Source organism: Cnephaeus nilssonii (genome assembly GCF_951640355.1).
Source record: "Cnephaeus nilssonii genome assembly, chromosome: 5".
NCBI lineage: Eukaryota > Metazoa > Chordata > Mammalia > Chiroptera > Vespertilionidae > Cnephaeus > Cnephaeus nilssonii.
This window is the reverse complement of record NC_137076.1, coordinates 32,079,245-32,099,093: the sequence shown is the minus strand read 5'-3', so window position 1 is coordinate 32,099,093 and position 19,849 is coordinate 32,079,245. Positions and strand designations below refer to the sequence as shown.

Below are 19,849 nucleotides of genomic sequence, written 5' to 3'. Positions count from 1 at the left end.
CCCACCTCAACACGCAGATGGCACCGAAGTGGAGTCACGGGTGAGGTTTGGGTGGGACAGACAAACCTCACCCTGGGGCAATGACCCCTCCTCCAGGTGTGCCTCCTCCAGGGAACTGCCCTGGGGATCCCCATTTCACCAAGGGGCAGTGGGCAGTGATGGCCAGCTTCCCCTTCCCTTCCCGCTGCTGGCTCAGAGCGCCAAGTCCCTGTGGGAAGCACCAGCTAGACACACTGGTCACACTTAGGACAGACACGGTCTGAGTCCTGTAGCCATGGGTAGGCGGGCTTTAAACATGTCCCTAGCCCAGGTAAGGGGCTCCCTGAGCTCCCGCCATCCTGAGGCCAAACAGTGCCTGTGCAGTGGTGAAGGCATTACCGTCTGCGGGGTGCCCACCTGGCCTGCCTGCCTTGAGCTTCCAGAAGAAAAACATGAGAATCAATTACCACTAAGGCAGGCTACTGCATCTTCCTTCCTCGGCGGGGGTGGGGGGGGGGTGGGGGTGGGGGCATAATCAGAGGAAGTGCCTGCTGGTGGCAGGGGGTGGGAACCTGAACAGCTCTGGGTTGGGGCTGGGTGGGAGAGACAAATACAGAGAGCAAGAAGAGAGACACACACTCAAAGACAGATGAGGCAGACACCCACCCACCTACAGAGAAACAGGCCAGGCCAGGCACAGTCCCCACCCTCACCAGCCCACTGCTCCCTTCGGGACCCCTGTGCCTGGCATACACTAGGCATTCCGTAAATGCTGACAGAGCAAGAGAGCACACATATGGGCACATACAGACAGAACTGCCCGGAAACACGATGGGGGAGGGGAAGTCAGGATTGGGTGGGACTTGGGGGGCGCTGCTGGGGTGATGCCCACCACATGGCCAAGCACCTGCCACCCTATACAGCTGAATGTTTACTGGGCCACCTGGGTCAGAGCCACTTGTATGAGCAGGTACAGCATCAGTAGATACAGGTGAGGAAACTGAGGAAAATGCCTGGCTGGTGTAACCAGCAGCAACCGCTGGACACCCAATAGATTCAAGTGGGACATTTTCTTTTTTTTAATATGTTTTTATTGACTTTAGAGAGAAACATGAATTAGCTGCCTCCCGCATATCAGGGATTGAGCCTGCAACCTGGGAATCAAACCTGCTACCTTTTGGTCCATGGGATGACACTCAACCAACTGAGCCACAACAGCCAGGGCTCACATAGGACATTTAAAGGACCAACATTCAGAATGTTCTGGACCCTCTGAACTATGACCAGGGGCATCTGCGAGTTGGGAAGCCCGGGGGTCTGGAGGTTCGGGGAAGTCGGCACCTGAGCCACAGACGTGTGAGCAGACCTAGGTCTGTCTGTTAGCACACAGCACGGATAGAGGCCAGCTGTGAAACTGGGCCCCACTTCCGGGGATGCACCGTTAGGCTCCAAGAGAGGAAAAGTGAGCCCCTGGGCACCAACCTGAGGCTTCAGGCCATGTCTCCCCTGCCCGCCCCCCTCATCAGGCCTTGGCTGATGAGGCGCCAAAAGCCACACTTGAAGAATGACTATTTTAAAAAAAAATTTATTTATTTTTAGAGGGAGAGAAACATCGATTGTTATTCCACTTGTGTACGCATTCCTTGGCTATTTCTTGTATGTGCCCTGACTAGGGATTCAACCCCCAACCTTGGTGTGTGGGGACCACGCTCTAACCAACTGAGCTGCCTGGCCAGGTCAAGGATGACCATCTTTGAATGTACTAATAAAGGTCCTGAGTGTGTGGAATGCTGTCACTGGCGAAGGGACAGAATCACCTTCCTATAAAATCCATCAGGGATCTATTTACAGGGCTTGGGGGCCCCAGTCAAGGGCAGCTGAGGGGCATCCGCCGCCAGAGCCCCCCACACAGGCAGTTCTTGATCCAGCGCTGTTCCCATTGTTTGACGGCTGTTGTCTTGTTGGGCGACTTGAGCATGGTAACACAGCCACACCTGCAGACAGATCTGGGTGGTAGCATGTGCTGGCAGGGCCCTCTCTCACCTGCCACTGGGCCCTTGCACATGCTGTTCCCCCACCAGGAATACTATTCCAGGCACTACCCTCCACACTGAGCTAACTCTTCCACATCCTCCCGTCCAAGTTTAGGCATTGCCCCTTCACCTCCCTCAGTGAACGAGGCAAGGTAGGGATTCCAGTCCTGGCTTAGACACGCCCTAGTGGTGTGACCTGCGAGTGAGAACCTGCGTCTGGGATCGTGTGGCAGTGATCAGGGCCACGTCTGCAAAGGGCCAGCACAGGGCCCAGGCCTCATACTGCTGTGGCCGTACCTTCATTCCTGCGCTAGGAGCTCTGCAAGGGCTGTGTGGTCACCTGATCAAGGGCTGTGTGGTCACCTGATCATCATCGTGCCCCAGGAAAGGAAGCCCAGGACCTCCCGAGGCAGTTTGTCCGGTACAGAAACTGCCCGGTGTGCCCTCTCGGCAGCCCCACAAGTGGGGGAAGTGAAGTTCACAGACAAGCCTCTCACCCTGTGGTCACCTGGTGGCAGAGTGGGGACAGGGTTTGCCGCGGGACTGACAAAGGGTCCACAGTGGGGGGCTCACCTCGTACAGGCCTTGCACTCCTCCGTGGGGTGGGCTCCCAGGTGCAGCCTCCGCAGGTGGTCGATCTTGGGCTGGCCCGTTGCCCTGGCCGATGAGAGGGGAGAGCAAAGGGGATCAGGCCTCCAACCCCACAACACGCAGAGAGATGCATGCACATGTGCACACATGCGAACACAGATGCATGCACACACGACACATCCACTGTGACAAAACACAAGGGAGTGTGTGCATGTAGGTGTGCATCTACAATCCCTCTACACACAGAGACACCCTGCAGGGATGGTGCGGACACCCTGGATGACACCAGAGAACCTGGCAGTAGGAGCTTCTGCAGGAGTGAACCTGGTGGCTGGGGCAGGACAGTTGGATATATTCGTTTAAAACATGTTTGGAAGTTTCCAGAACAAAGGGTTTAAAACCTCTCTGTAACCAGCATACTCATTCATAAAGTCTTTTCTGAACCCCCAAAAAGAGGGAAGCCTGCGATTCATCAGGGCGTGACACAAGAAAGGAAATGCAGGGCGGTCCCAGAGGTGGGACCCCAGGGTGTGAATGGTTATTTCCTTTATTCACCTGTTTTATTTACTTTTTTTACCTTCACCCAAGGATATGTTTATTGATTATTTTGAGAGAGGAAGGAAGAGAGAGAGAGAGAGAAAGAGAAACATCAATTGGTTGCCTCCAACCTAGGTTATGTGCCCTGACCGAGAATTGAACCCGCAACCTTTTGGTGTACAGGACGGCACTCCAGCCAACCGAGCCTCCCAGCCAGGGCTTACTCATGTTTTCTGAAACTTCCAAAGTAACAGGATACTTGGGGAGGTCATGTGTGTTTCTCCATCCAATGAACACTGAGCAGGGGTGGGAGCCCGATGGGTCCTGGTACAGATGGTGGCCCAGGGTTCCAGGGTTCCTGGTTGTAACCCTGGCTCAGTGATTGCACCTTTTATTTTTGTTTTTTGTTTAATTGATTTTTATAGAGAGGAGAGGAAAGGGAGAGGGAGCAACACTGATGTGAGAACGTGACATTGCTTGGTTGCCTCCTGCACGCCCCTACCAGGGATCGAACCAGCAACCTTTTGGTGCATGGGACGATGCCTAACCAACTGAGCCACACCAGCCAGGGCGTGATTGACCTTTTCTGAGCTGTTGACTCCTCTGTAAGATGGGGACAAGCCCCCCTCCCCCGCCCCCGCTACAGTACTGTGGGCAGTGAAGGGTTAACTTAGCAGGCTTCGGCTATCCAGACCCGTTTCCAAAGACAGGGCCGGCCCTTGACTGCATGAGCTCCCCTCAGCCCTGTGACGGTCCTGCCTGACTTAGTGTCTACTAGGGCCGGGGGCCAGGCCGGATGTGCTTTATAGTTGGGGGCTCAGGCCACGTATCAGCCTGACCTCTGCAGAGGCTGGAGCCCAAGTAACCACGGCCAGCCATGTGGGCACTGCATGCAAGAGGTGACAGACCAGGGCGAGGACACGGTGTTACATGGATACCCGAGTGCACAAATCAGTGAAGACTGAGGTGATGGCCGCAGCCAGTTGGGCTCAGTGGACAGAGCGTCGGCCTGCGGACTGAAGGGTCCTGGGTTCAATTCCGGTCAAGGGCACATGCCAGGGTTGCGGACTCAATCCCCAGTAGGGGGTGTGCAGGAGGCAGCAGATCAATGATTCTCTCTCATTGATGTTTCTATCCTCTTTCTCTCTCCCTTCCTCTCTGAAATCAATAAAAATTTTAAAGATAAAGAAATAAAAAGACTGAGGTGATGGTGGAGGGAAGTGACAGATACTAGGAGGAGGTGGGGGGGGATTCACTGCCTAAGCTAGGGACCTCCCCAGGGACAGCATTCGGGTCAAGGTCAGAGGAAGCAGCAGGCACAGCACAGCAGCCCTGAGGCAGAAGCATGAAGGGGTCCGGTAGGCTCAGTGGGGGGAACCCCCCCGGAAAGAATATGCAAAGGGCCCGAGGCAGAGGGCACGCACCTGATAAGGCCATCCAGCTGCAAGGTGGTGGCGCTGCCGGGGAGAATGGGAGCCTTGCCGAAGTGCAGACGCAGGGGCTGCTTGGGCTGCAGGCGGCTGACCAGGCCGTCACTGACGGGCAGCCAGTCCAAGCTGGGAATGAGCAGCTGGCTGGGCAGCAGGCAGCATTCATCAACGAGTGCCTCGTCTGGCTCACTGGTGGGGCCCTCGTCACGGCCTGCAGAGAGGGACCACGGGGATGTCGTGTTCAGCTCAGCGCTCAGGGACCAGGTTTGGGCCCAGCTCTGACCCGGCTTTCAGAGTTGCCCTGGAAGCTCCTCCCTCTCTCTGGCCTTCTCTATAGAACGGGAACCCAATCACTCATTTGAAAAACATTCAGTGAGCACTGGGTGCCTTCCTAGGAACAGGGCTGCAAGGACAACAGAAATGTAATCTGGTGACTCGAGACAAGCCACTAGGTGCCTAATAACAGCTAATGTTTAATGAGCACCCACCCCGTGCTTGGACCCGTGCTGGGTGCTGGGTAAACAGTAGAGACTAAGACAGAGCTGGTTCGATTTGTGGAAGTTTATATGCTGGTGGGGGGGACTCAGCTAGGGTTTATATGCTGGTGGGGGGCTGGGAATCTCACAGCAAATCCAGAGCTTGGTGAGCAGGCGGAAGAGCAGGGACATGCTGTCCTGAGTGTCAGAGGTGGCTGTGTACACGGGCAGGCAGCTGGGCTTCAGCAGGCCCCAGATGCGGATGACGACCATCAGCTCCCGCAGCATGCCGAGCGAGGTGCCGTCCCGCAGGAAGCTATGTCCAGGCCGCAGCGGGGCGCCCTGCAGGAAAAGGCACTCAGGCTGGGTATTTAAATGTGGGCCACATCCTATCACCTCCATGGGTCCTGGGGGAGGGGGCACACCTGGTTGGGCAGGCTGGCCAGCAGGTAGAGCACGAAGTCGCCCACCCACTGCAGGAGCTGCTGCAGGGCCTGAAGCGTGTTCATGTCCAGGACAAACTCCTCTGTTTTGAGGTTGATCATGACCTTGTCGATATCTGGAAGGGGGGAGTGGTCAGGTGGCTGGGCCCCACCGTGCACAGGGACCAACCCTGCTTTGCACCCGGGGCCTCTTATTACCCACCAGCACCCAAGTGAGCTGGGCCTGACGAGGTCAACCCAACACTGAACAAGCAAGTGGACAAGATGGCTGAGCTGAGGAGCTTGGAGGAAAGGGCTGGACCTAGAGCAACAGTGTCCACTGCCAGCTCTCAGGACAACCACCATGTCCCTCGGGCCAACCTGCACTGGGCCCCTTGCAGCTCCTCTGCTGGTTAACATCTGTCCCCGGCTCCAGGCCAGCCCTGAGGGCCAAGGCCTCCACTCCCTTCAGTTACCACCCCCATGCTTGGCACAGTCAGCTCCCAGTGGACAGTGTGTGGGTGGGATTTAGGACATTCCCACACACAACTGTGCATGTGCAGCAGCTCAGGGTGGCCTGCTGGGTGGGGGCAGGACCCACCAACGTCTGTGATCTTGGCGCAGATCTCCGTCAGCCGGTCGCCGGGACTTTTGTCGGGGGTGTTGAGGATGTGTGGGCGCAGCAGGGACTTGAGAGTGGAGCTGATGGCGATGAGAAAGAGCTTGGCGTGGTAGTCACACACGAGGGTCACGGTGCAGGGCGAGAGCTTGCAGAGCGAAGCCTTCATGGCCAGGATCCGGGTGGAGAGGACCTGGGGGGTGTACAGTGTGAGGAAGTCACTTTGCCAGTGTGTAGCTGGGGGGGCAAACTGAGACAACCTGCTTCACGTCTCTGTGCCTTACCTCCCTATGGCGGAATCAGAAAAGAGAACCTATCTCACAGAATGGGGAGGGGGTCAACCTGGGAGTGGCCCTGCCCCCAGGGGACACTAGGGCCTCCTCTGGGGACATCTGTAGTTGTCACACGGGGGTGTTCCTGGCATTGAGTGGGTGGGGCTGCTCAACACCCCACTGTGCCCAGGTCAGCTCCCCCACCACTGACCGGGCCGAGATGTCAGTGGTGCCGAGGGGAGACCTGGTCTCATGGGATGGGTGAACGCACGAAAGAATTAAAATGCTTTAGGTTACTGCCCATAAGCAGTGATATTTTTTTAAATCCAAATGTGTTTATTGGGATGGTTCCCCACTCATCTTGATTCGAGGTGCTTTCAGTGCGCTTCCCTCTGAAGGAGCATCCTCTGTCAGCCTGGCTTTCCCTCCTGCCGGCTGACAGAGGACAACGGAGCAACCGACACACAAAACCACCGTTGTGCCTGGCTGAAGGCGGTGGTGATTTACAGCATCCTGGGCACTTCACAGCCATGAAGTAGGAACTGCGGCTCTGCACCAGGCGCTTCTTCTCGTGTCTCCTCCTCTCCTCTTCAGGAGAGGGACGGAGGAGAGCCTTAGCGAGCGGCATATTGTCGTGGGGAGGTCGTCGCCGCCGGAAAAGGCAGCAGTGATTTTATTTCCACCGCGATCAGCCCTGAACCTCTGCTGCATCCTCACATCCACCCGAATAATCCACTCATGTCCCATCAGGCTGCTCTGATGAGGGGGACCTTTCCCCACTTTACTGTCTTACTGGTCATCGCTGGCACAGAGGAAAGCTACCGACTTCTGGAACTGTCCTCTGCAGCCTCCATGCTGAGCTCGCACTGGAGCTCAGGGCCCCTCGAGGTGACTGTGGTCTCACAGGCACACAATCATGTCTCCGGGTCACTGTTCTCTCTTCCTTTCTGATCTCTAAGCCTGTTCATTGCTCCTGTCTCATGAGGAACCCCCAGCTCCACATGCACGCACACGCGTGCACTCCAAGCTGTTTGAGAAGAAGGCCCCCACTGGCAGCAGAGGCGGTGGCCCCAGGGGTTCACGTGTCACCTACAGGGCTCTGACTTCCTACAGAAATCTCTCCAGATGAAGGACTAGGTAAGAAGGGAGGGGGCATCCTCTGTCAGGTGACGGCACGTGGCCCCAGACTACCTGCTGAAGGGCAGCTTTCTGGCGCGTGTACTCCTCGTGCAGCCGCTCCACCAGGCTCTGCACCATGGTGGGCTGCACGTGCAGCAGGATGTCCCACCAGTCATAGCCGGTCACCATGCAGTACTCCAGCAGGAAAAGCAAGTGCCGCAGGGCCAGGTTCACATCCAGCGTGTGGCCCATGGAGGGCGAGATGCGCAGCATGCTCAGCTGTGGGAGAGGGAACGGCGGGTGAGGCCACTAAGGCTCCGGGCACCCTGTCCCTCCAAGGGCTTAGGGTCCTGCTGCTGTGTGGGCAGAGCCTGGTGTGTGGAAGTGTTAATGGGTTTGAGGGAGCTGTGCAGTGCTCCCCAAAAACGGCCCAAGCGGCCACCCTGTACCCACAGGCACCTTGGGAGTGACCGGAGCCTTCACTGAGGACACAAATGAACACACGATGGACACAAACCCATGTGGGAGGGGGCGTGGGGACCTCCAGACACAGACACAGTTCCCCAGGGAAGCTGAGCACCTCATGCAAGACAGGCCTGTGGACGGCAGATGGCCCCTAAATGCAGGTGCTGAGGAACGAACCAGGATTCAGGGAGACACCAAAACAAGTGGCAGGCGCCCGACAGTGACCAGACGGAGCCCATTTCCTCCAGGACAGCCGGGGGGGGGGGGGGTGCTCCCACACAAACACACACTAAGTGGGCAGCTTTGGAGCACCGGGGACAGTGCTTACCTTCCCATGGTTGTCAATGCCCACGAGGGCCAGGGAGGTCCAGGACAGCTGCATGGCCTTGAAGTGGACGGTGGGGCCCGTGGTCCGAGGGCGCTTGATAGCTGGCTCATCCATGGAGCGCGGAGCGGTGGAGCTGTAGAAGATGGCCATGGTCTGCAGTGACAGCCGGTGCACGATGTGGACGCTACCGTCATGGAAGGCCAGGGCCAGCCCTAGGGGCGGGGCACATGCAGGGTCGGGGCCGGAAGGGCCTAGAACAGGCCCACGGGCAGCTGTGGGGCTGCCCAGTTCTGAACAATGGGAAGTGACTACTCTGGGGCTGGGTGAGCCCCAAGCCACAAAGGGCCACCACCCCATGTCTGGCTGGCTGCCCCCAGAGCCGTTACCCCCTCTTCCTTTGCTACCAGCCTATGAGAGTCAGTGGAGCAAGCCACTGCCCGCTCAGGCTGCATATCCCCGGCCCCCTTGCGGCTGGCGCTAGGTTTTAGCCGATGTGAGCAAACGCACAACTCCCAGGGGGGCAAAGTGGAGGGGACAGGAGCACAGGAAGAGCCTCATAGCAGGAACAGAGGTCAGCAAGGTCAGGGGCTCCTCAAGCCCAAAGCTTGTAACGAATGTATAGCAGGGTTGGGGCTGACTGTTAGCCATCCCAGTGCTTCCCGCCTGATTCACTCATGGTCACAGGCTCCGGGCACTGAACCCAGGATCAACGTCTCAGCTGCTTATCTGGAAAGTTTGCCCCCAAGTTTCCAACCTCTGCCTGACTGGTTTCTAACTGCCCTTTATGAGCTAAAGAGGCAGCTTTTCATCAGCCAGCCTCCCAGCCCTTTGAGCTTGTCTGATCCTGAAAGTGGGGCCACCTCCTCGTGGGGAACTGACTTGACACCAGAGACAGCCCCGAGACCGCCGTACCAAGGCCAGGGTAGAACTGCGTGTCGCTGGCCACCTTCAGGTCAGTGTTGGTGAGCGAGATGGGCAGCTTGGGCAGGGCCACGGCAGACACTCGATCCAAGTCGTTGGTGGCTGACAGTATCCGCCATTTGAGAATCATGGGCTGCTTGTCGCCAACTGAAAAGGGGGCAGGGACACAAGACAGCAATGGAATGAAGACAAGACAAACACCACAATGGGGGGCCCCGACAGTGGTCAAGTCCCCTTCTCTGATCCCAGCGCCTGTCCCCCACAGGGGCCCTACCCCAGCCCTGGCCACCCAGTACATCATGCCCCAGCCAGGTGGTTGGTGCAGGACGGGTGTATGACCCGAGGTGGCCAACAGAACTCAATCCTGGGACTTCCTGGGGACGGGGAGGAGGTATCCTTCAGGAAGCTGTCAGCTGGTGGTAGTGGGTGCCCACTTGATGGACCCAACACACTGAGAAGGGGGACACCACCCTCGATATCCTGCCGCCACACAAACCCCCAAATTCCCCTCATAACTCAGCCAGCTTAGGTTTGGTTTTGTCCCTTATGATCTAAGAGATCCTAGGTAGGACCCCATCTCTCCCCATCAGATAAGATGCATCCCCTTCCTGTACCCACACCCTCAGTGTGAGGATGAAGCCCCTGCCCCAACAAGAAGTGGACTGATTTCTGTGAATCTGGGCTTGGCCAGTGGGCGCTGGTGAACGTGATGTAAGTAAAGGGTCAGACAGTGCTTGCACCCAGGACACTGAGTTAGCAGACTGGGCTGCGGGGATGTGCGCCATGGGAGGATGGGCCCAGCTGGTGGTCAGCAGCCTGAGCCCGGAGGCACATGGAACCAAGTAGGTTCAGCCAGGTGACCCAGCCTAGAATAGTATGGGCTGTGGTTTTTTGTTGTTGTTGGTTTTTTTTTTTAATCCTCACCTGAAGCTATTTTTTCCATTAATTTTTAGAGAGAGTAGAAGGGAGGGAGGAGGGGGGAGAAAGAGGAAGAAAAAGAAAGAGAAATATTGACATGAGAGAGATACATCGATTGGTTGCCTCCAGCACACACCCCAACTGGGGCGGGGGATCGAATATGCAACCCAGGTAAGTGCCCTTGACCGGGAATCGAACCCACGATGCTTCCGTCTGTGGGCCAACACTATAAACACTGAGCCAAACCGGCCAGGGCTGGGCTGTGGTTTGTTACTGACTGTCAGAGGGCTCATCTCTGCCACCATCTATGTCCAGATTTGTGCCCCAGGTGGCTCCTCACAGTTTATAAACCCTCAGGGGACACTGCAGCCCAGAGAGGTTAGAGTGGATTTCAGCATCTGGCATGGAAGACACTAGAGTGTCAAGGTAACAACCACAGCAGACTTCCAGGGAGGGTTTGTGGGCTGGGAACTGTGCCCAGCATTTAAACCCTTCCTGCCCCCCTGCTGCACATGGAGGCACTAATGCAGCCCTGCCTGCCCCCTGTGGGGCCACCAGCCATGTCTAAAAGCTCCCTGGGATGCTTGTCCAGGGACAGGGCAATGTGGCCCTCTTCAAGTTAATTACTCTGCAGCCACAATAGATGGCTTATGTAACCACCTTGAGCAGCGAATGGAGCCTCAAGGGGCCTCTTGACACAGCTTCATTAGCAGCTTTTGTTGAGCAGCAACCCGCCCCCAACATCCAACTACCCCAGAGTCCATTAGCACTAATCAGCAGAAAGCAGAGCTTTCTTTTGCCAGGAAAACATCTACATCTGTGTCTCAGCGCAGGGTTTACCCCCCACAGCCGCGCCATCAGGGGTTGAAAACCAGTAGTTTTTCCAGCTTCCCACTGACTTCAGGCCAGGCCAGGCCAGTGTGTCCCAGGGTCTGTACTGAGGAGGGGTTGCCAGTCTTGGGGCCATCCTGAGCCACGGTCTCCCCATGGGTGAAAGGATGGGGGAGAGGGAGGTGAGACTGTAGGCTTGTTCTTGGTAAACTCAGTTAACCCTCCAGCCTCAGTTTCCTCACTCTAAACCAGGGTTTCTGCAAGATTCCCTGGCTTTTAGGATTAAGTGCCTCCCTGCCAATCCCCCCTGCTGAGCTGGTTCAGCTCCTGGCTTTGTGCCCAGGACTTTTGCCCTGCTCTTCCTCCTCCAGCCCACACGCCCTACAGGTTTCAGGTTGCGGTGGCTGGGCTGCCTGCTGGGTGACTACAAGTAAGGACTTCACCTCTCTGAGCCCAAGTTTCCCCAATTTAAAAGTCAAATGCCCAGCCCCACCGAGGAGACTCACCCACAGGAGAGATCTGCTGGAAGATGTTGTTCACGGGGAGCCCCTCCTTCCGCAGGGACCAGCACTCCACAATGCTGCTTGTCTGGCTGGAAGCGCACAAGAGCACCTGGGAGGACAAGGGGTGACTGGAGGCGGCGGCAGCACCTTGGGCATTCACACCTTATGGGAGGGCTGGCTCTGACCCAGGCTCAGACGCTGGCCTCCTTATCTAGCTACCTCCCCTCCCGAGGCCCGTGTCTCCTCAGTTGCTCACACTGGCCCTGGCCTCACAGCCGCTGTGGACTCGAACCCAGGCCTACCTACCCACCACTCTGCTGGAACAGTACACATCACCCCCGATGGTGCCCTCTCTGGTACTTTAGACCTTATTGCTGCATTGTTATGACGGGAACATAGTGACTTAGTGGGGTCAACTGAACAACAGCCTCAAAGATATTCCTGTCCTGGTCTCAGGACCTGTGGACATGTCACCTCACATGATAAAGGGGCTTTGCGGGTGGGTTTAAGTCAAGGACTCTGAGATTCTGAGATAGGGACGATTCTGGAGTCCCTGAAGAGCCCAGTGTCATCACAGAGTCCTCATGAGAGAGGCAGAAGGGTCAGAGATGGTAGAGGCTGTGCTGCTGGCTGTGAAGATGGAGGAAGGTGCCAAGAACCAGGGATACGGCACCTCTAGAAGCTGGAAACGGTTTTCCTTGGAGCTTCTGGAAGGACCAGCCCTGCCTACAATGGGTTTAGCCCCGTGAGACCCACGTTGGACTCCCGATCCAGGACTGGAAATGAGAAATGGGTGGCACTGTAGCCGCATCCCAGGTGGCCTCACCTGCTCAGACATGTCTCGGGCCAGGAATTTGAGGTGGGTGATGGCGGGGAACTTGTCCTTGCGGTTGAGGTCGGTGGTACAGCGCATGAAGAGCGAGGGCAGGATCTCGGTGTCGATGCGACACTTCTCGCTAACCACACTCACGCACACCTTGTAGAACTGCACGGGGGAGGCGCTGCTGCCATCCGCCGTGGCCACCACAATGTTGCCGCCACCCGTGAAGGCAATGTCGGCCAGGGCAACACGGCCACGCAGCCGGCACAGGCTCTCCGTCGATGTCAGCACCTGCCCGCTGGGCTTCAGTAGGGACACAGTGACCAGGCCGCTGACTGTCACTGCGATCCAGCCCTCCATGGGCTTGCCCCCAAACAGAGTGAGCGACGGTGAGAACTTGACTCGGGAGAACTTCTCCCCGAAGCTGGAGGCACCTGACTGCAGGGGAGTGAGCGAGGGTTCTTAGTATTGGTTCCACCCCCACCTAGGGCATGAGGAAAGATGCCCCATTGAGCTGTTAGGGGTCTGCCTCTTGTGACCCGACGACCCCCTTCTGGGAGTCACACCCACAGAAACAGGAACAATGAGGTAGAAGCTACAAAAGCGTGGACTTGAATTCAAATCCTGCCTCGGCCACTTGAGCACTGTCCTATGGGCCTCTCTGATCCTCAGTTTCCTCATCTGTACTTCAGAGGACCCTGCTGAGAGTCAAATGACTGAACACATGAAGGACAGGAGTCAGCAAGCTTCTCCTGTAAGGGGCCAGACACTCGGTATTTTTAGGTTTGCAGGCCAGGTGGCCTCTGCTGGTGGACTACTTGCTCTTTCTCTGAGTTTGTAGAAGCAGCTGCCAATAAGACTGTTCACAGAAACAGGTGGGGCTGCATGTGGCCCGCTGGCTGTACTGTGCAGACCCTGCACTAAGAATTCAGGAGGTACCATAAAAATACTGGCTGCTGCTATTTTATGTCAAATTAGGTTTAAGCTACGATTTATGTGCAACAAAATTCACTCTTTTTTAAGCATATGGTTCCATGGGTCTTGACAAACGTATTGTCATGGAAAACCACTAAAATCGTGACCAGAATCCACTCCCCTCAAAAGGGCCTTCATGGCCCTTAGCAGTCAGTCCCCATCCACCCTACCCTGGGTCCTGGTTGTGTTGTTAGTTTTGCCTTTTCTAGAATTTTACCTGAGTGGAACCAGCGTGCAGCCTTTAGGCCTGGTTTCTTTCCCTCAGCATGACACTTGTGAGCTTTGTGCTGTTTAATCACTGAAACGGCACTGAGCTGGAGGCTACACAGGGTTTCTCTAAGTGGTCTGAGAGCACTGGTACACTCCTCTCCTGTGAGCTGGAACAGAATGCAGGTTCCTGGGCCTTTGACCTGTGCCAGGCCCCAGGATGACTCCTCTCATGCATTCTCTCAACGAATCCTCACCAGGACCCACCACCAACCCCACTTGGTAATAAGCAGAGTGATGCATATAGGCAAGAAGTCAGAATTTTAACTCAGGTTTCCCTTGATCTAGGACAGTGGTCGGCAAACCGCGGCTAGCAAGCCACATGCAGCTCTTTGGCCCCTTGAGTGTTCTAACGCCACTTCTTCAAAATAGACTCGCCCAGGCCGAAAACCGACTTCTGCGCATGGGCCACGAAGTTTCAATCGCACTGTACATGCGCGCCTGCACGTGGTATTTTGTGGAAGAGCCACACTCAAGGGGCCAAATAGCCGCATGTGGCTCGTGAGCCGCAGTTTGCTGACCACTGCCCTAGCCGGTTTGGCTCAGTGAATAGAGTGTCAGCCTGCGGGACTGAAGAGTCCTGGGTTCGATTCCGGTCAAGGATAGATGCCCAGGTTGTGGGCTCAATCCCCAGTAGGGGATGTGCAGGAGTCAGCTGATCAATGATTCTCTCTCATCATTGATGTTTCTCTCTCTCCCCCTCCCCTCTCCCTTCCTCTCTGAAATAAGTAAAAAATAAATAAATTTTTAAAAAAGAACAACAGAAGATGCTGGTGGTGGGGGAGGAGGAGCCAAGTTGACAGATGGATGGATAAAACAAGTGGTCTCGTCTACCACACTTACTCAGGCAGACACCCACCTTTTCTACGTGCAGTGCCAACTTCACACCATTGTGCAGCCAAGACAGGGCCACGATGGGGTCCCCCTCCACCAGGCTTCCCATAGGGCTCTCCCAGCTGTTGGCCAGGTGGTCCGCCATGCTCCAACACTTGATTTGTCCATTGGCATCAGCTGACAGGAGCCGGGAGCCTGTGTGAAACAAACGTGCATCACAAATCCCCACCAAGGACTATTACCCGCAGTACTTCAAGGACCTGGGAGAAGCCAGCCCAGTGGAGATGGAGCAGGGGAGAGGCACAAGGCATGATGCGGAAATGGCTCTGAACACGGGAACAGGAAAAGCAGTAGCCGCAAAGCCGTAAATCGAAGGTTCCAGTCCCAGCTCTGACTCTGGGGACAGGACCAAAGAAAGACAGAACACATCTCCCTGGGATTCGGGATCAAGTGTGAGCATCACCATGGTCTCCTTCAGCCACACAGGACCCTACCAACCTTACCAGCCCCGCCCTCACCTGACTGGTCCCACTCGAGGCAGGTGATGGCCTCGCTGTGCTCGGAGCTGACGGAGTGCACGTCCCAGGGGTGCTCCGTGTCCAGAATGTGGATCAGGCGGGTCAGGTCTGCAAGAGACGGGACGGGGCAAGGTCAGTTCAGTGACAATGATGTGGCTCTGAAGTCATGGAGGAACCCAGCAAAAGTCTCACCCAAAGGGAAGTCATGGAGATGCTGCTGACCATATACACAGCCTGGGAACTAATGAGGAACAGGCTTGTGCTCCCTCGGGAAAAAGAGCAGGCCTGTGAGTTTGCCACCAGTGTGCCTACAACTACGTGTTTTAGAGACCCAGAACACAGAACGGGAAGAGAATGGCCCCAAAATTCTAACAGTGTGCTTCTCCGTGGAAGATAATAGGTGATTCTCTTTATCCTAAATTTCTGTGCTTTTCTAATTTTCTCTAACAGGTGCACATTACTCAAATGATGGAGAGAAGACTGCAGTGGGCATGCACCTTAGAGGCTTTCAAAAGTCACAAGTGACATGTGCCCTGGCCAGTGTGGCTCAGTTGTTGGGCATCATCCCATGCACCAAAAGGTTGCTGCTTCAATTCCTAGTCAGGGCACACGCCCAGGTTGTGGGCTTAATCCTCAGTGGAGGGCATGCAGGAGACAGCGATCAATGATTTGCTCTCACATCAATATTTCTCTCTTTCCTGCTCCCTTCCTCAAAATCAATAAAAACATATAATTTTTAAAAAGTGATATATAAGAAGAAAAAAAAAGAAATAAAAATAAGTGCTATGTAAGGTATGGAAAGTGAGACTCAAATCTCCAACAAGCCTGAGTAAAATGCTCACCTTTCCCCCCTTCTATCCTGCAGGGGTGATCCCAGTGTCCCCCAGGCACCAGATGTAGGAGAGCACCATCACAGAGCCATCAGTTAAATTGGGTGGCTCACTGAGGAAAGCAGCCACCAGTTAAATGGGAGGTGGTTCACCGAGGAGAGCAAGCATCCGTTAAATAGAAGGCTCACTTAGGGTTGCAGCCATCCGTTAAATGCATCTGCCCTTTGCACACCCGAGAGGCTGGGGCCCTCACCACCCCCCAATTGTGAATGAGGAAGGACTGAAAGGGCCTGGACAGGTTGGAGGTGGCTACCAGGCAGGCTAGAGACATGGAGTCACCCATGCCAGGCACCATGGGAGCCAGGGGTATAACAATGTGTGGGGAGGGGAGAAGAGGAAATGGGAGCCGGGCTGGAGGTGAAGGGTGTACCCTGGTCGTCATTCCGAAGGTCCGTGGTGAAAGCGATGAGGTTGCGGCAGGACCAGGCGCAGGCCAGGGGCACTGACGGACAGTGGGTGCTCTTGGGCCACTTCTCCCACTCGCAGACATAAGCCAGATCCATTGTGCCCACCTGCCACAGGTCACACACGGAGAACAGTCACCTGAGGAAGAGAATGACCACCTGAAGGAGGAAGTGACAGGGAGGACTGGCTTGCCTTTGCCAAGTGCCTGCAGGGTGCTGAATGCCATGCTGGATGCTGGGTCACCATGAGGAATCAAAAGGACCCAATCCCTGCCCTTGGGTCTTACGTGTGTGTGTGTCAGGGGGGAAGGCTGAATTTTAAACAGAGGGCAGGGGAGGCCTCACCGGCAGAAGACATGTGAGCATAGGTGCAAGGGAACGCACAGAGGCAAGCAGCTATCTGGGGAAGCGTACTGCAGGTGGAGGGAACAGCCAGTGCAAAGGCACAGAGGGTGGATGGAGCCTGCGGTGTTTAAGAAGTGGCCTGGTTATTGGAGTAAGGGTGGGAGGCGACAGTGCAGGGTCCTGGCTTTCCCCTTGCACGGCATACAAGTCCCGGGAAGGCAGTGATTTATTTCTATTTCAGCAGGACCCTCCGCTGTCCGGAGGATGCAGCTGCGGAATGGGGTGAGGTGACTGCACTGGTCCAGGTGAGCAGTGGAAACTGAGAAGAGGTCAGACCCTGGGTCTATCCATACGGAAGGGCACCGGCGGGGTACCTTCGGCAGAGTTGGGGAGACAGGTTGGGGGAAGTCAGCAGTTTATTTTTGGTGTGTTTTTGGTGTGGACTTATGGATTGTAAGAATAACAATAACGGTGAACTCCTCAGTGCTCTCTATGTGCCTGGCATCGATTACGGGTTATTTCCTTTCACCATTACAAATGCCCCGTGAAGTTAGTATGATAAATGCTTTTTTCAATCACAACCCCCACGTCCGAATTCTTCAGGCCCCGCCCCCAAAGCCCTCTTTCCCCCTTCCCCTTCCATCTTTGCTTTCCAGACCCTGCACCCAATTTGCCTCTAGAACCTCCAGGCCCAGCCTGAACTCATAGGCTTCACCGCAGGGACTCCCGAACAATCCTCTGGTCCGCTCCCAAAGTCCTCCAGCCCCGCCCCTAACACCCTTTGCTGTCCAGACCCCATCCCCACAACGGGGCCCTCCAGGTTCCGCCGCCAATTCTCCCCTACAACTCCAGGCCCAACCAGGGACCACACGCAACCACTAGGTCCCCCCCAAGCCCCCCCAAAAAAACCCCTTTAAACTCCGCCCCCAATTCGCCAAGGACCCTCCCCAGAGAGAAACAATCCCTAGGCCCCGCTGCGATTTTCCCCCGGATGAGGACCCCACTTCTGCAACAACCCCAGACCACGCCCAGGCCGCATACCCAGCACCCTTTGCTTTTCCGACCCGCCCTCTGACCCCGCAGGCCCCGCCCCAGGCCCTCGAGTCCCCGCCTCCTCCGGGACGCGCTCCCGGGGGGCGCCCGGAGGCCGGCCGACCCCTCTGGACCCCCGTGCCTCTTGCTCACCAGGCCAGTCAGGGCGCTGCGGCCGCAGCCCGCACTCGTCCTACCTCCCCGGCTCCGGTGCCGCCATCTTCCCTGGGACCAACGAGTCGCCCGCGCAGCGCGGCCGCTTCCCAGAGATTTCTGGGACGGCGGCGGCTCTGGCTCCGCCCCACTTCCGGGCTCGTTTGTCTGTGAGGCTTAATAGACTCCCAGCAGCTACCTGAGCTTTGTTAGAATAACGAACGCTGTTTCAACTCCAGGGAAAGATCCCATTATGTGCTGCACTAATATCATATCAAGATGGGTTGCCCTTAGTGGAAAGTATTTATATGCCCTGTAAATAGCCCTAGGTTCGGCCCCTAGCTAATGCTGGCTTCGGCAGTACTATACGAAACTGGGACGATACAGAAAAAGATTAGCATGGCCCTTGCACGAGAATGCCACACAAACTCGTGAAGCGTTCAGTATTTTGCTTTTCTAATATTCGTGGGTGGGGAAACTGAGGCTGGATAAGAAAGTGCCTTACTCAATTGAGGGCCCTCCCAACCTCAGACCTCGTCTCTAACTCCTTCCAAAGCTAATAAGTTCCATTCTGTATTTGCTTTACTTTTGTATTGTTCATAGGTGGGGAAAGTGAGGTGACTTATCCTATTGAGGACCCTTCTGGATTCAAACTCCATCCCCACTTCCTCCTCCAACAAGCTGCTTCTATTCCTGCTAGACTCTCGCTAGTTTGGAAGCTCTTACCTCCTGGGATTGCAGGGAAGGGTGCACCAGGCTGAAGGCAAAGCCTGGACAAAGGCTTGGAGGCCAGGCAGCTTGGGAACCGAGCTGGGGCAGAGGGGCAAGAACCCCCACAGCCCCACTCCCTGAGACCCAATCCTGTCCTCTGGGAACCTGGGGATGGGTCCCATTTGCAGATGGGAGCCTCTGAGCTTGTTACTCAAATATCTCCGTTTGTCCATCCTCCATACTTGCCATTTGGATTTCCGTTTAGTGTCTAACTTTAAAACTACTTAAATGTATGTTAAAATGGAATACAATGCACCCAGCGTCCACTGGATTCTAACACGGTGCCCCGATAAAAGGAACTGGACTCCTTGGAGAAACACACCAGCCCAGCCTGAGCATCATGTAATGGCAGAAAGTCAGAATCATGCTCAAGAAATAAAAACGCCACAGGAGTGGGTGGGAGGTAATTAACCAAAGAATTTATATGCATATATGCATAACCCATGGACACAGACAATAGGGTAGTGAAGGCCTGAGGCGGGAGGTGGGGCAGAGGAGCGGGGAGGCTGTAGGGAGTTAATGTGGGAAAAAGGAGACATATGTAATACTCTCAACAATAAAAAAAGAAAGAAAAAAAAAGACAGGCGCCCCACCAGTGTGGCTCAGTGGTTGAGTGTCAACCTATGAAACCAGAAGGTCATGGTTCAATTCCTAGTCAGGGCACATGCCTGGGTTTCAGGCTCAATTTCCAGGTTGCGGGCTCGATCCCCAGTGGGGGACATGCAGGAGGCAACCAATCAATGATTCTCTCTCATCATTGATGTTTTTCTCTCTCTCTCTGAAATCAATAACAAAAGAGAGACAAACAGACACAGGAGCCAAACTTGGAATCATTTCTATAACAAAGTTAAGTAATACTGCATTATAATCCAAAGTAGAAATACCCATGCCTCCACATTGCTATAAAGTCATTGAATAAATCCATACATGGGGGAGAAGAGACAAACCTTCTAGGCAGAAATCCCCATAATTAATGTAGCTTCTCCGTCTTCAGGGAGGTGGAACTGAGGGATACCAGAGCCACTGGGAGTTGGGACAGGTAGGAAGGACCCTCCCTGGAGCCTCCAGAGGAAGCAAGGTCTTGGGACACTTTTGAGTTTGGACTGCTGGCCTTCAGAACTGGGAGACAATAAACCCTTGTTTTCAGCCTCAGTGCGGGTTATTTTATTGCGGTGTGTGGTGTTTTGTGCCGGCTACACCAGGAACCTCACTAGTGACTTTTTGGAGGTCATACAACTGGGAAGTGGCAGAGCTGGGGTTTGAGCCTGGACATCCAGGAACGGCCAGGTAGGCAGAGCCAACGCACAGATGCTCCCAGCAGTCTCCCCACCACCTGCCTCACCCTCCAGGAGCAACTCAGCTTTTCCCCCAGACCCACCGCCCTCAGTGATCAGGA

At 55.4% G+C, this 19,849-nt stretch overlaps 1 protein-coding gene across 3 annotated transcripts; it reads right to left on the bottom strand.

Moving 5' to 3' along the window:
* Positions 1 to 1,110: 1,110 nt before the first annotated feature.
* Positions 1,111 to 17,880, bottom strand: MED16 (mediator complex subunit 16). Of its 3 annotated transcripts, none has more exons than XM_079772167.1 (15): positions 17,683 to 17,880; positions 16,119 to 16,291; positions 14,859 to 14,966; positions 14,366 to 14,535; positions 12,271 to 12,702; positions 11,448 to 11,553; positions 9,184 to 9,339; positions 8,272 to 8,483; positions 7,551 to 7,757; positions 6,070 to 6,280; positions 5,472 to 5,605; positions 5,191 to 5,388; positions 4,565 to 4,781; positions 2,586 to 2,669; positions 1,111 to 1,973 (listed from the first exon to the last, which is right to left on the bottom strand). In XM_079772167.1, exons 2-15 carry the CDS (start codon positions 16,249 to 16,251, stop codon positions 1,825 to 1,827), a joined length of 2,517 nt encoding a protein of 838 aa, XP_079628293.1. In that variant the 5' UTR covers positions 16,252 to 16,291; positions 17,683 to 17,880; the 3' UTR covers positions 1,111 to 1,824. The 3 variants fall into 3 exon arrangements, with proteins under 3 accessions (XP_079628293.1, XP_079628291.1, XP_079628292.1); XM_079772165.1 differs by having other exon boundaries at positions 1,114 to 1,973; positions 5,196 to 5,388; positions 17,683 to 17,873; XM_079772166.1 differs by lacking the exons at positions 14,859 to 14,966; positions 16,119 to 16,291; positions 17,683 to 17,880 and having other exon boundaries at positions 1,114 to 1,973; positions 5,196 to 5,388; positions 12,271 to 12,748; positions 14,366 to 14,500.
* Between the last annotated feature and the right edge of the window lie 1,969 nt (positions 17,881 to 19,849).

Excerpts from the sequence above, each read along its gene's own strand:
- MED16 (XM_079772167.1), bottom strand. The coding sequence starts at position 16,251 with ATGGATCTGGCTTATGTCTGCGAGTGGGAGAAGTGGCCCAAGAGCACC. Across the intron at positions 7,758-8,271 it reads GCATTGACAACCATGGGAAG|CTGAGCATGCTGCGCATCTC; the intron begins GTAAGCACTGTC and ends CCTCTCCCACAG. Across the intron at positions 2,670-4,564 it reads CAGCTGGATGGCCTTATCAG|GGCAACGGGCCAGCCCAAGA; the intron begins GTGCGTGCCCTC and ends CTCATCGGCCAG.